The sequence below is a fragment of the Gymnodraco acuticeps genome, unplaced genomic scaffold (assembly GCF_902827175.1).
Source record: "Gymnodraco acuticeps unplaced genomic scaffold, fGymAcu1.1, whole genome shotgun sequence".
NCBI classification, from domain to species: domain Eukaryota; kingdom Metazoa; phylum Chordata; class Actinopteri; order Perciformes; family Bathydraconidae; genus Gymnodraco; species Gymnodraco acuticeps.
Genome location: NW_022989985.1, coordinates 1,580,929 through 1,596,122, shown reverse-complemented (window position 1 = coordinate 1,596,122; position 15,194 = coordinate 1,580,929). Strand labels below are relative to the sequence as shown.

The 15,194-nt window shown below is 40.6% G+C and overlaps 2 protein-coding genes across 7 annotated transcripts in view; one reads left to right on the top strand and one right to left on the bottom strand.

Annotated features, from left to right (window-relative positions):
* The window catches only part of trpm6 (transient receptor potential cation channel, subfamily M, member 6), a 40,442-nt gene extending 27,897 nt beyond the window's left edge, over window positions 1-12,545 (top strand). For 5 of the 6 annotated variants that reach the window (XM_034212786.1, XM_034212785.1, XM_034212782.1 and 2 more), the window contains 3 exons: window positions 411-462; window positions 567-679; window positions 1,447-2,748. In XM_034212786.1, coding sequence (XP_034068677.1) covers window positions 411-462; window positions 567-679; window positions 1,447-1,541 — 260 coding nt within the window. In that variant the 3' untranslated portion in view covers window positions 1,542-2,748. Of the gene's footprint in view, window positions 1-410; window positions 463-566; window positions 680-1,446; window positions 2,749-12,078 lie in introns of those variants that run through there. The other variant, XM_034212783.1, reaches the window with a different exon arrangement.
* Window positions 2,074-15,194, bottom strand: part of rorb (RAR-related orphan receptor B) — a 22,890-nt gene continuing 9,769 nt past the window's right edge. The window contains exons 2-10 of the mRNA XM_034212789.1: window positions 10,199-10,284; window positions 9,947-10,088; window positions 8,994-9,425; window positions 8,307-8,428; window positions 7,772-7,904; window positions 7,540-7,647; window positions 7,263-7,373; window positions 6,905-7,017; window positions 2,074-6,792 (exon numbers count right to left, since the gene is read on the bottom strand). Coding sequence (XP_034068680.1) covers window positions 6,625-6,792; window positions 6,905-7,017; window positions 7,263-7,373; window positions 7,540-7,647; window positions 7,772-7,904; window positions 8,307-8,428; window positions 8,994-9,425; window positions 9,947-10,088; window positions 10,199-10,284 — 1,415 coding nt within the window. The 3' untranslated portion in view covers window positions 2,074-6,624. The remainder of the gene's footprint in view (window positions 6,793-6,904; window positions 7,018-7,262; window positions 7,374-7,539; window positions 7,648-7,771; window positions 7,905-8,306; window positions 8,429-8,993; window positions 9,426-9,946; window positions 10,089-10,198; window positions 10,285-15,194) is intronic.

Here is a 15,194-nt window from a genome sequence, read left to right as displayed (position 1 = left end):
ATTTATGAGACATATTCTGCAACCAAATGTGCAACTTGTTTTTAATACAAAAAGTGCAATACAAAATAAATATATATATACACAATAATAAACATTATAATTGAAATAAAAGCCCTCCCTCTGAGACACACTTATAGACACCACATATACACATCTATACAGATGTTAACTGTAACAAATCAGCACTGTATAATTTTTATTAAAATAAAAATACAATAAAATCCATACCAGACACACAAAAGAAAACACGGATTAGAGAAACCATTTCAAAAGATCTTTAAGGGAATCAGCTGCAGAGTGCGAATTATTCAAACTATTATACGCATGTCGGTTGTTTAGTTTGTATCTGTCTGTCTTTATTTATCTATTTATTTATTCACTTACCTACCTATTTATTTCTACCTTGACAGGAGTAGGAGCGGAGCTGACGGACCCGACAGTCATTATGTCGGATGATCAAAGGTACAGCATGTCAAGGTTATAAGTGACAGACACCTTTATTTATTCAAATCTAATTTGTCACATTGGTAAAATGGTTAAAACCGTTTTTTCTGACCTCTTAACAGTGGAAGCAGGGGTGAGATGCTTTTTGGTCCAGATAACCTCGGAGATGCTGCCATCAGCGGTTTCCTGCAGAGACACTCTTGCGGTGCCTGCTGCCGCAGACTGGGCCTAGCAGGTCAGATATGTTCAATGTTACTGTGTGCGTGAGAGAGCACTCAAATAATGTGTTTTTTCATTGTTCAAATATGTGAAGAATGCAGGCTTTCTTTTGTAAACCAATATGTGTTTTGCACTCCTCAGCGTATACATAGAATTTCTCATCTCATTGTGTTTTTTTCTTGTGCACGTTTGTATATGCAAGTATTCGTATGTCACCTCTGTGTCGTCACTCAGGAGGCCAAGTTGGCTCTGAGATAAATCCCAGACAACTTCAAATGAAGACAAGACACCAACAGCCAGCTAATTAAGCCGCGAGTGTTCGTTTATTTCTATAACAACAGTAGTGTTTGAGGCATGGGGGTGGGCCCTGCTTTGTGCGTTGTGCTCCACGGCCTTTGATTACATATTAATCATGTCTTTGTGCTGGCGATGTGCTGCTGAGACTTTAGCTTTGATTAGCTATTAATTAACGTCTCTGGGTAGGCACGATACCGGCATCTAGAGGATAACTGCTCGGAAAGAAACTGTGCTCAAAAACAAACAAGCCCGGAAAACAAACACACAGACACACACATTCAGACACAGTTGTTTTGATATTTCAAAGGTGCGTTGCGTTTCCTCTTCCTCTTCTTGTGTCCTCTCCAAGATTTCTCCAACAAATCAAACCAAATTATTCATGCTGGATGCGTGGACTTCCTCCCAGGCCTGTCATCATTCTCTTTCTTGTGGTAATGGCTGTGTTAGCGCAGCGACATGTCGCTAACTGATGTTTCTGTTGTTCAGATTTAAGGAAGTGTTTGGACGGCCGCGAGAACAGCAGCGAGGCTGAGCCGACGCCGCGGAGGGAAGAACAAAAGGACGATGAAACTAGGATGTAACCTTTGACCCAGGAAGTAGGGAAAGAAAGACACTTGCACTTTTACCAACACATGTACACGTGTGTACTGCAACACGTCTGCCTGAACACACACATCTATGACCTGCATAATGTGTGCCTGAGTTAGTCCTGATCTCTTTGCTGCGGAAACAGCGAGAGTGAAGAGGGACCATGAGCAGTCTGGGACTGGATTCTAGAGATGATATTAAATTAGGATCTAATATATTATTTAAATATATTAAGCAAAAACTGTCAGGAGGGATCTTTGAATTGTTCTTATAAAAAGGGGTTTATATCATTCAGCTGTATTTAATCAATCATAATACAGTTATAACATGTTTTTACAAAAGTCTAAATCACTATTTTTCTATTTTTTCTATAAATATGTTTATATATTGATATAATTAATGTAATAGCTTAGACACTAATACATGATTGATTCATTTCCAAGGGTAAAGTGATTTCATATTTTGTTAATATAAAACAATCTTTAAATTCAACAATGTGTGTGAGAAAGAAAAACAAGTCAGAAATGCACCCATAAAATTTATTTTATTTTTTTTTCTTCCCACAACAAAATGTCTACAAAAGCGATAAAATATAGTATTTAACAAAAATCACTTCAGACCTTCACATTGTATATACATGTCAAAGGAGGACTCGGTAAGGGCCCTGCATAACTCTGAACTTCAACCCACGTTGATCCATCAAGTGTGGGTGTTTGTGGCTCTTCTTAATGCAAATGCACACACACACACCTAGACACACTCTTTCATTCTCATGTGAAAATAAAAAAATCTACAGTACAGCTGATGGATTAAAAGTAGAGTCAGAGTTCAGAGTTCAGCAGAGATCCCTCTTACCAAATGAAAAAAAAGCATAAAATGTAAAAACTGTAAGTGTAATCAAATACACTTTTTCATGTAGTTCCCCTTTTTTGATTGGTTTCTCAAGTAAACTCACACAGTAAAGCATCTACGCCCCACTCTGCCAGTCCTTCCTCTCCTCACTAGCTATGGCACTTTGAAACAAAAAAAAATCGCATTTTATTGTTTTTTTTTTGTCTTGTTTTGTTAGTCCTGTGTAAAAGAGGTTCTGTAGCCTAAGCACCTTTTAGGTTTCGGTTACAGTTTGCTACATTTTGTTTTATTTGCTCTTGCTGGGACGCAAAGACATTCTAAACAATAAATTAACAATTTTCAACACTACTCCAACTGCACTCATGGGTACTGTATCGAGAACGTTTACAAAGCATTGGTAGAGCAAACGTCTCATTCTCTCTGTCACACTCAAACACACACACACACACACACACACACACACACACACACACACACACACACACACACACACACACACACACACACACACACACACACACACACACACACACACACACACACACACACACACACACACACACACACACACACACAGGTTTTCTCAGGAAAGGGAGGAGGAGGCTTGGGGTGGAGTGTATTTATTAAGTGTAGGAAATGCATTTCAAACCAGGTGTATTAAAAATGTCTGCGCAATTTGTCGGAGCCGTCACTTAAAATGACGACTAGTTTTATTGTGCGATTTGCGATGTAATTCTGTGTTGATGGAGTGGTAAAGGCGCGTGATGCGTTCAGCCCCTCACACTAAACAGGCTACTCCATAACATTCAGAATAGATTACCCCCCCCTCCCACCCACATAGTTCCCTCCCACCGCAGGTTAAGGGTCTCTGATCCGGTTCAAAAAGGCCAGTTCAGAAAGGGCCACTCACTGGTTAAACCAACTCACACATTCAGCGGTTGAGAAAAGAAAAAACATTTCAAATCAAACCACAAAGTTTAAATTGGTCGTGTATAAATAAGAGCATTTTATTTAAAAAAATCTTCCAGCTTGTGAAAGGAATCTGCTTTGAACTGACTGAATTTCTCCTGTACCGCCCTTTCCGAAAAACCCCTCCCAAGAAACTAACAATATCATGAGAAGAGAAAACACAAATAAGCCCCAAATGTTTCATTGCAGTGAAACGTCATGCAAATAGAACAGAACAACAATAGGCTAATAGTAATAGAAGAATAGTAGTCATAATAAGAACAATAATAATAGTAAATAGTAATAAAATAAAAAATAATCTTACAATGCAAACATGACAGTAGTAAATGCCTCCAGTTCTTATTGCTACAGTTTCTTACTTACAGTGTTGTGTTGCCACTCTTACTTGCCAGCTCTTCCCCTCTCATAACCCCATCTCACCCCTCTGATTCACAGTCTAACAAGGGAAAATAAAAGCATCATACACAATAAACTTCATCATCAGAGTTGGAATTCACTGTCCCGGGGTGTTGTGATGGCGCTTGATTCATAGCTTACCAGTGGACTTCCCTCAATGTCCCAAAAGCAGCAAAAATAAGCAGTAAACATTTTTTTTTGTTATTCTTCATGTGCTACGTAACAATGCTTGTCATATAGTCTGGGCTCTAAAGAGACTTGGACAGTGAATTCATGCTCTATACACACATACACACAGACACACACTTAGCAAAGCCTTGTCTGGGCAGATTCCATTGCCAGCATACTTTGGCAGCGTATGCCATTTCTTATCCTAAAAAGTTTCATTTTATAATTACATATTCTTTTGTAAATTTGCAAAAATATTCAACCCTCTTTTAATGCAAAGACAGAAAAAGAGCTGCTCCCTGAGAGATGCAGTAGTGCATCGAGCCTTAATGAGCAAGTGATTGTCTTAAGAGTCACTGGCCTCTGATCTGGGGTCGGGTCAGGGGTCGGAGGAAGGATCCTGTGATTGGATCTGAGCTGATCACAAATGTTTTACATTGACGCTCACTCCCCATGCGGTCAACCTCGTTATGTTGACTATATGGATATCTAAGGATGCAAACGGTAATGTTCAAGTGTTTTTAAGTTTTTTTTAGTTAAAGGATAACTAGTCTGATTGTGTCCATGCTTAAAGCACATTGAGGATTTGGCCACTGCGTATTTGCAACCACAGACAAATCATATCTCCACCTTTAGTGCACGAACAACAATAGATCATTGTCCACTAATCATAATTATTAAAGTTAAATAAAAAATCTAAGTTCTGTCTTAGAATGAGATAATCCTCTTGGCAAAATTGTCATTATATCAAACAAGTAAATGTTCTGTAAAAGCACTATCAGCTGATTAATGCTGTGCTTTTATTTTGTAACGGGTCACTTATTTTGGTAAATAGCTATTTTGAAGGGGAGTTTGTTTTAGGAGATTCTCTGTAGCGCATCATAGATCTCTATACAAAAGTAAGCATATAGAGAAATGCAAAAAGACAGTGATAAATACTCTGATTTTACACAGTGGCCAAATCAAAGTCAACCGAACATTAATATAGAAAAATCTGCGAAAATCTGTAAGTGCTAATAATTATGGAATGACTAAAAGAAAAGCAGAAAAGTGATTGTCTATCTCAACCGTCTGTGTGAATCGTCAATGTAATATTGCAGCATTTAAAGTGTTAAAGATCCTCAGAGGCTAATCTTCATTTATTCACATATTTCATTTTCAGTGCTCTGCGTTGTGTCCTAACCCCAGATCCTGTTACGTCACATTAAAAACACTGCAGATGCTGCGGTGGAATGAGTAACATCAATAAAGATGATTATAACATAATAAAGGATCAAATATAGTGCAATCTATTTAAAACTGCTACCCTGTTTTGAACAGCTGGAAATAGGAAGAGAAGGAAAAGGAGGGATCAGAAAGGCAGTGGAAAGTTATTATTGCTCTTTAGAGAAAAAAGGGTCCTTCATACTCTCAGCCCGGAGTGATTGACATCCACGGACTGATTTGTGCAAATAGTGATTGGAGGGCATCCAGCACTCATACAGGTTTTTTTTAAGATTGAAACGTTTAATTCAAGCTTGTCTTATTTTTTTGGTGGAACTTCTATCCACTTCTTCATTGTGATTTCTAGCCACTTCTATTGGCTGAAATCTTATGTCACGGACTTAATACATAAGAAATAAGGGGCGGGGTAAGGGGAATTTGGGAAGGGGTGGGGTTGATTGTGAGGTCCTAGTTTCTGATTGGTTGTTTCTGGTTGATTGTTCGAAAGCAGTCCATCTTTCATTGGACGTAATTATTGCAGCGAGAAGAAAATGATTGATAGGATGGCAAAACTGCCAGATTATTTTTTCTTGCAAAATAGAATATTTATGTATATATCTTCACCTTGAAAAGTAATAGCCATTATTTTTCTTTTTAAATCCTTCATATGCTCTCTTTACATTTCTATAAGTTCTCATCAGAAGGATGCAGTACCTTCTTTACATATGAACAAAATCCAGACAAGGCTTCTATATATCAACAAAATCCGAATCGTCTCCTGGTTTTACCAAATATTCTTTTACAAGTCTCAACTTTACAAATTCTGTACACAAGAAACTATCAAATAAAATAAAAACACATAGACAAGGTATAGTCAGCCACAGTGGACTGCTGTATAGTTAAATTAGGACTAACTTATTTGAACAGAACACGAAGTAATACTGGAATCCGCTCTGCACTAGAACAATATCTACAATAGCTTCTCTAAATCCACAGTTCCCTCCCCCGTCCAGCGTCACAATTATTCACTCGAAAATAATGAACAAACCAAAAGGATTTTTTTCAAAGGTAAAACAAATTAACTTACCCATTTTTTTTTAAAGATTGACAGGTTAAAATTGTTCCTAGATGTTTTAAAGCCTGTACATTTCTGGTCAGTCAGTCAGTTCAGTTCAGGAGACGGGAGGAAGCCCCACTTAAATTGTGGCTTGGGGCGCGTTTCATTTATATATACATTCTTCAGACTGTATCGGTGAACAGGATGGAATAAGTGCTGGACATTCCTAGTATTGTTGGCGGTAACTGTGAGTTCCTGGCAGGTAGCTCCTCACCCCCCTGCTCGTAATGAGGCTTGGGGAGCTCAGGAATATGTGATTGCCACGATGAGGACATAGTCGTCATGGCTGATGACGTCTCGTCAGACGTGTCTGTCTTCTCATTTTGTTGGTCCTCCGCTGATGCCGTTTCTTGCATTGGGACCACAGGCAGTCACTTGGGCATGGCCATGACCCCAGAGTTGGGGTCAGGGTTGAACAGTTCTTTGTAGAGCGGAGGGAATAGGACGTTGACTGTTTCTGGGTGGAGCTGCTGGAAGGCCTGGAGCTCCTCGGTGTGGAGCGTGCACAGGGCTGACAACGTTGGGATTCGGCTGATCAGCTGCAACACAAGAGAGAGAAGGTCATGGACAAGAACATTTGGATTAACTGCAAACAGCGTCAGAAGCATTGATGGGTTTTGTTCTCTTCTCATTGCCACATGGATGGCCTACCTTTGCCAGTGCATCTTCGTCCATGTGGTTCTTCTGCATAATGTGCTGCAGAGCAAAGTAAATCTTCTCCTGGAGCTTCTGGACTTTCCGAGGCTCCATCAACCAAGGCCGATCTGAGTATGAAAAAGGTGTTTTTTAATACAAATGATGATGATGGATAGCTGTTCAAAAAGTTGATACGGCTCAGAAGCTGCTGTACATTAATAGTAGAACTACTTGGAGTTAATTGCTTGTGATAATGCCCTTTGACAGTAATCAATGTTTTTGCTCAATACCAAGTCCCTTGCTTCAATGCAGGCATTGAGGTTCACAAATGTTGCTTCCTGTATTCTAATAATATTAGGGAATGTGCACTGACCTGTGGAAATGAGTACAGCTGCCGAGAACAGAGCGATCTCCTCCTCTGTCAGCTGCAGTGCACACAAACTCTTGGCAAAGTCAAACACGGCACTCACTAAGTCATCGCAACCTTAGAGGGAAACGCGGAGAAGAGGACAAAGAAGGGCAGACAAAAAAAGAGAGAGATTTTCATTACTCTTATTCCGGTCATGTATGTGCTGCAAACCAAAAATAACTCTAAGGGTAGAGGATTTTTTTCCATTTAATTATCATTTGCATAGGTATTAATATCTTACCTAGAGCTTTGAACATCTGCATGCCGCCGTACTTCCCTTCAAAGAGCACAGTGTTGTTGAGAGGGTTGAATGCCCTGCACATCCGCACCAAGACTACCTCCAAACAACCTGGAAGAACAACAGAGATCATTTGAAGCTGATATAATGACAAAATGGCACATTAAATAAAGTGTCAGACTTTTAACGTGACAATGTCCCGGACCCATTATCGTCAGTCGACATCTTAACTCACCTGACTTGAGCAGGAGAATCTGGTCGTTCTGGCACAGCTCCATGAACCCCGAGATGCGCTTTGCAAACTCCACCACATACTGGATGGCATGGGTGATCTGGATGGCACACTGCTGCCACAGCACGTCCCGGGGCTAGAAACAAACACACCCAGGTTCAAATGACATGTTCTGTACTTATGTGGTTTAATTCATGCCAGTAAATGAACTTCTCTCACACACTTAGTCCTCAGTTTGTTGATGCTATGACTACTGTGGCCAGAAGTGTTTAATTTTCATGTGAATGAATCAAAGAGGACACACTGAAATGTATTTAAATGACCACTAATGAAATAGCTTTTCTCGGTTTTTCAATCATCATTTTTCATTTTTACTAGTATTGCTGAAGTTACAAAAAAGTCAAATACATGACAGAACGAGGAAAGGAATAGGAACATTTCATTAATTTACTTAATAAGAAGATAGTTACATGGTGCATTGTAAAAAACAAATGTGGGCACAGTCTGTAAATGAAGATGTGATCACATCAAAGCTCACCTTGCCCTGGAACATTTTGACCTCTTCGTAGGAGTGTGTCTGCCAGGCTAGCTGCTGCAGCTCCTCTGTTGTGTACTGACACGTCTCCAGGTGAGACTTGATGATATTCTGAGCAATACGGTCTGGAAGAGAGGATTGTTCATTTATTCATTTATTTCTGTACCGTTCTACATTTGATTCTGTGGTTTAAAACATGGGTGGGGCCAGCTCAACAAGTGAGTTTTCTGCAAATTGTAGGATTGCTTGAAATATTTTTTGTAATGAATCAAATTTAACCCCAGTTTATTGAGTAAATTGGATATTGAACTGAACCAAAACAAATTATTGTTACAATTTTAAGTGCAGTTTTGTACTAGTAGTCTCTTTCAAATACCAATTAAAATATATCCTATAATGTCTTTCCCCATGACGATACAAAAAATACATTGTGCCGCCCTAGTAATAAATATGATATATTCCCCATATGTTGAAAGCTTAGAGGAAGATGAATAAACTCTTGTCTTAATGAAATCCACATTTACTTCCTAATTTAACATTCTCTTGGATATGAGTTGAATCCTAAACCTTAACTCATTCCTAACGTGTTTTTTATACATTAATATGACAGCTGTTTTAGCCTGTGTGCCCAGTTGTGTTTTGATTTTAGGTTTTAGAATATAAAAAAGCTAAATAGAGTGCAGTCTTTACCCAGCTCTCCCATGCTGACGTTGTTGGGTCCCAGCTGAATGTCCTGGTAGCCGCTATAGCTGAACAGGTTGGGCACCGGCGTCAGGTCATACACCGGCTCCTGCTTAATGTGCTTCATGCCCGACATGTCCAGCCCTGACTGATCCGGAGACGGCTGGGTGGAGTCTATCCCATAGTATCCCCCTGGGACTACGGCTCCGTTAACATGGCCACCCTTGGGCAGCTCAATGACGTGACCATTGGCATAGGTGCCCCCAATCTCATGGTTAAGGGTGGACAGTCCGTTGGTTAGGCTGGTTGAGTAAACTCGTGCGAGGGCTTCTGCCTCGCCTGTCTGCTGCTGCCGCTCCAACAGCAGCCGAGCCTGGTGCTTCTGCACCTCTGCATACAGGCTGTCACGCTGCTTCTTTGACATGCGGCCAAACTTTACCGCTGTGCGGGGGGAAGACAAAAAAAGGGGAAAGATTAACAACAACAAAAAACTGTCACAACCTTTCAGCTTCTTCAGGTAGCATAAATCAGTAAGAAACAAGCAGTGTAAAAACATATTTGGAAGATTTAGCGTTACTTATATTAGTAGGAACCCATGTTTGATTGTGCAGAGGTCCTGCCAGAAGATAAATCATTTTTTACCAAAGACAGACAAACACTGAGGAAACCTCTTGCTGTTAAATTGAGTTGTTCAATTATGGAATATCATGTTTTGTATGCTTAATGGAAAGCTAATTAGTTTTTAACGGGAAACGTATCATCGTATACTTATTGTTTCCGACATTTCATTCATCATGTAAGGTAATCAAGTGTCACCAAAGCAGCATCTCAGTGGCTTAAAGCTTCTGCTGTCTTTGCTACGACAAACAGCATTCTAAGTGTGCATGTATGAGGGTACATCATGCATCACATATGATAAGTCAATGATCATTAGATATAGAAACTCATGTACTGGGCCTCACCATCTCTCGACATTCCTAGTGCGAGACATTTCTGCAGGCGACAGTGTTGGCAGCGGTTGCGGTTTGTCCTGTCGATGAGGCAGTTCCTCTGGCGGGGGCAGGAGTAGGCAGCATTGTTCTGCTGACTCCTTCTGAAGAAACCCTGGTCACATGTCAAAAAAGAGTATAAGTAAAGACGTACAGGTACCCTTAAAAGACAGAATGTGCATGATTACAAAACAGGCTTTGATGAAAAGGTGTATGGATTCTCACCTTACATCCCTCACACGTAATGACTCCGTAGTGGATACCTGAGGATTTGTCTCCACAGATTTTGCAAGGTATGACCTCGATTTGGGCTGCAAGTAAAGAGAGAGGACACAAAAGATGTGCGTTACTAAACATGTCTTTGTACAAGCCAACGAGTTTTTGTTTCCTAGTTTCGAGAGCGACACCTGACTCTGTCCCCTCTCAGGGTTTTGCACCTCAGCTGGTGGTCTAATTTGAGGGTAAGAAACAGAGCATAACCTGGTTGGCTGGGGGACTTGACTGAGGTTACGATGTGTCTGCGTAAACGATGTGTGTGACTTTAACTTCACAAGGGCACAATGACATCTGGACATTCTGTATGTCCTTGTAGGAGTTTATTTTCTAAGGACAATGACATAGAGGACTGCACACACACATAAATGACAGTGTAGCATTAATTGTGTGTGCCAGTTGCTTTGAAGGAGAGACTCCTGCAGGTTAGAAAGGTTGCCCCTAATGAGAAGCCAGTTACATCACTGAAGGACCATACTGACTCTTCAGCTCTCTTTTTCTCTCTCACACACGCACACGCACGCACACACACACACACACACACACACCACACACACACACACACACACACACACACACACACACACACACACACACACACACACACACACACACACACACACACACACACACACACACACACACACACACACACACACACACACACACACACACACACACTACCCTTAGAATAGCTTTCTTCTCTGGCAAGATTTTACTCACTGTGTATTGGCAGATCCATCAACTGTCACAACCAAAGGCACAGACTATGAACAACAGAAGTATTTCAACGTAAAACGCATATACGCCTATCACTAGTGTCTTTGCACTTATTATCCATAATAAATGTAAAGAGAGAGCTGCAGTTCCGTAACTAAGATATGAGATGGATGTAGAGGTGGCACACCCATAAAGAGATTAGACATCTAATCCTAAATTATTTTCCGACAAGCTTGTTCCCTCCTCTGATGACCACGGGCTTAGCCATAGCTAAAATAGCCATTGACATGTAATCTCCTTGCATGGTCCCGCCTGAAGAAAATTCTGCAAGTGTGAATGTTCTGAGAGGAACAGAAAATACACATTTTGCGGTATTATATTTATAATTGTGCCTAAATGATTCCCCTTAAGAACAATACAATAATTGCAAGGTGGAGTTGGTCTTTTTATATGAGTGTATTTGCAGTTTGCGTCCCTGTATGCATGTCTGATTGGGTCTTGAGTCTATGTGCACACTGCAATAGTTGCACCGAGCAAGTGTATATGCTTTGTTTGCAGAATGAATTGTGTGTGTGTGTGTGTGTATATAATATAGCGTCTAGGGAGGAATGACTGCGGTATATATAATTGGATAATCCCAAATGAGGATCAATGGAAACAGTCTAAGCAACTGCAGGAAGAGTCACTGTTGTCTATACACTATATCTACACCTCAGCCTTGAATAATTCACAATCAAAAGTATTATTACATTTTTCGAAACTTTTAAGCAAGTGCCAGCTGATTCATATAATCAATGATCAGTACGTTAAGATTTTAAAGGGATATAAAAAATGCAATAATTCATTTGTTTGTCCTTTCATTGCTACTTTCACTTGATTATCTGCCCCCTAGTGGCCTTCAGGAAGCATTAAAGGTCTCAAAACCACAATCTGACCTGTAGTCTGACATGACCCTGGACTATGAACTGACTTTCATGTGTTTTGCATCATTCTTTGTTAAAGTTATCTTTATAGTTGTAATTCAGATGGGACTATGCCATGTATTTGTCTCTTGTGAAACCAAATTCACACAATGTACCTTAACAATAGATCATTGTGTCCCCTTGGAACAGATTGTCTGGGAATCAGTGAACTCTGACCGTGTGCTTTAAGCAGCGTAGCTCATGCAGTGAGTTCTGGTGCGGCTCAAGACGTGACCCATTTCCACCAATCTCGGCCAACTGGCTCCAAACTGGGTCAGAGCAGAGCGGGGCGCACCGGACTGGGACGACACACAGACTACACATACACAGAGCTGTCAATGATCTTGGCCCGAAACGCACTATTTATAGTTTGTAAAACAGGTCAGTTGCACCCAAGACTTGGCTGTTATCAACAAACCATATGAGCAATAAACAGATAGCGATGCATCAGCTGGCTTCTTATCACCTTTCTTCTTACTTCATCTTTTACTGATCTCTTTGCGGTTGTATTCCATACTTTTGGACATCGGCTTTGATTACATTTTTAATCACAAAACAAGTAAATCTCTAAGGGTTTAGACAAGCTTAATGTGTTCAGCCCACACCTTACTGCCGTTATGGGGATATACATACGTGTATACTGTTTGTCTCCAGTGATTACATTATACCTCCAATGTTATTTTTTTTACCCCATTGGAGATTGTACTCGTCTTTGTATCATATAAATTATGCCCGGAGGAGCATGGGTGTGTGGGCAAGAGCATTGTTTTTAGTACGTGTTTCCGAGAGGGTTTGAGTGAGCGTTTTACTTAGAAAAAAGACGGAGGGGAAGATAAAGTATGTGCATGTGTCTATGTGTGTTTGCATATGTGTTTGTGTGTGTGGGTGTGTGCATTGTTGAGTGTATGTTGTGCTCATTGCCAGCAGGGTCTGTCAGGTAGGATATAGGGAGACGGTCATGACAGCATTGCTGTTGCCAGGGTGACCACCCACTCGCTGCAGTCGTCTGGCTGTCACGGCGATGATGTGCTAAGCTGTCACAGTCTTAAAGGAAGTGATGTCATCAGTGTGTGCAGCCAACTCGGTGTATCATCATCTCTGTTCGTGCGGTCGCCCTCTCCCAGCAGCGGAGGCTTTGTGAATTGTTTACCAAAGGACTCCCACTTCCATCCAGTCAACAATACATGCTTACTGCCTGGTAACACTCTATATGCAATGGTGGATTATCGAAGAATTAAGATGTTTTATCCGATGGGTTTTTCAAGGACGCCGTGTTGTTATTGTTTGAAAAGTTAGGATATATGATCATGGATTTTTGGGGTATTCTTTGTACATCGTAGAATGAAAGTAACATCTACAAAGCTGTAGTTGAAGTGAATTCCTAGAACTCCAGAGTATAATGCAGCTATTCTCCAAACCTCTCTTGACAGGCATCCATTTCTAAACAAACAATAGCGAGGAAGAAAGCCACTCGTTTCTGTTTTTCAGAGATTATTTTGCTCTTAGCTACATGTCTTTCACTGAAGTGGGAGGGCCATCTTTCCATCCTGAGTTGACCCAGGCAGAGCTTAATGACTGACAGCGTCCTCAGCCAGCGGGAGCGCGTGTGTGTGTTATCCTGAGGTTATTATGTAAGAGCGGGACTGCAACGCTGGCGATTCCTCAGCTAAGAGGAGGATCAGACCCGCACAATCTCTTGAGGGGGAAAAAGAAGGAGAGAACCAGCTAGGGATGAATTTCAAAAAGATAGTTGTTGTGGTGTGCATTACACTACAGTGAGAGTTTGCACACGTGTGTAGCTGATTGTGGCCATGAGGGCTGTATTGCGCTGGCACGTGTGTTATGATAATTGATTTTTAATGAAGTGAGGATCTCCTGTGTATTTCCTGGGCTGGCCCTCTCTCTCTAAATAGAGTCCTAATTATCTAGATTGCACGACAGAAAAAAGGCAGCAGCGTAGCACCAATATGTTAACGATACTTCATCTAAAACACAAGTAGCTCTCACAGAGTACCGTTAAGGGTTATGCACACATCTACATGTTAAAGGGCATCTCTCCCTGTCTAGAAAATGAATGCCGCTAGTTGCTGCTATACATGTTTAGCTTGTGTATGTGTGCATATATGTGTGTGTGTTTGGAGAAGGGCAGACTGGACATGCATGTTTCATTCATTCAGCCTGAGGGTTGGTCTACAATAGAAACATACCCACAGCAACACATACAGAATATCGTGCAGCATAACCCGCCGATATTCACTGGAGGTTGGTGCTGTAGCATGGCAGCTTATGGAACAGTTGAAACCACTGTCTACTATACCTTTTGCCAATGTGAGGCACTTAAGAACTGCAAACACAACTCCCACTGTAGTCCCAGGGGTTGATTAGTTGGGGATGAATGTGGGTGGTGTATCCACTTTATTAAATATATGCATAGCTTCTTGCCAGCTAACTGGGAAAATAAAGGATATGAGCGCTTTACCCCCCACCACTTCTTGTTAAATCTGAATAACTCCAGCGCTGATGTTAGATGTCTATATACTGTGAATTATGCTATCGCTGTTCTCCATCCATTCCACTTTTTCCTGTGTTCCTCCTCGCTGTAAGTGGCTGTGTGACTGGGAAATCATTTCAGTTTCGGTATTTTATGATCTATTTCCATCTCTCAGCGTAACGCGTCTTCCTTGTTTTAGAGCTTAGAGTGGTACAAGCGTTTTTTTCCATCGCAGATGATGAATAACACTGAGCAAACTTTTGTTAGCGTGAGTGGATTAACACACACACACATCTGGGAGTAGTGTATAGCAGCGCAGCTTGGGTTTTCTCCCCTGTGTCTCCTGTCATGTTTCCACATCATACTGTCCCATTAAAATCAATGAAACAATGCCACTGCATATGGTTTCAAACTGACTTACGCTATGTGCTGTCACACTTTCTCTCTTTCACTGTCTGAAACAAGAACAAATATATTGAAGAGTGGTGGTCTATCTGCTCTCCGTTCAAAAATATATAAAATAAATTGCATTTTGATCACTTTTATCATCTTTCATACTTAATTGTCCTCTTTCTTGTCGGTTTGACAGTCAGCATCCGGTATTAACCACAATTGTCTGTTTCAGAGCTTTGGTGGCCACTACAACTATGTCTATATGCAATTTTACAACACTACTGGCATTATATGTAAAATAATGCAATATTATTTTAGGACTAGCACACAAAAAGTAAACTAACAATGACATCTTTATAAAATATAATGCGCATTTCTTAAT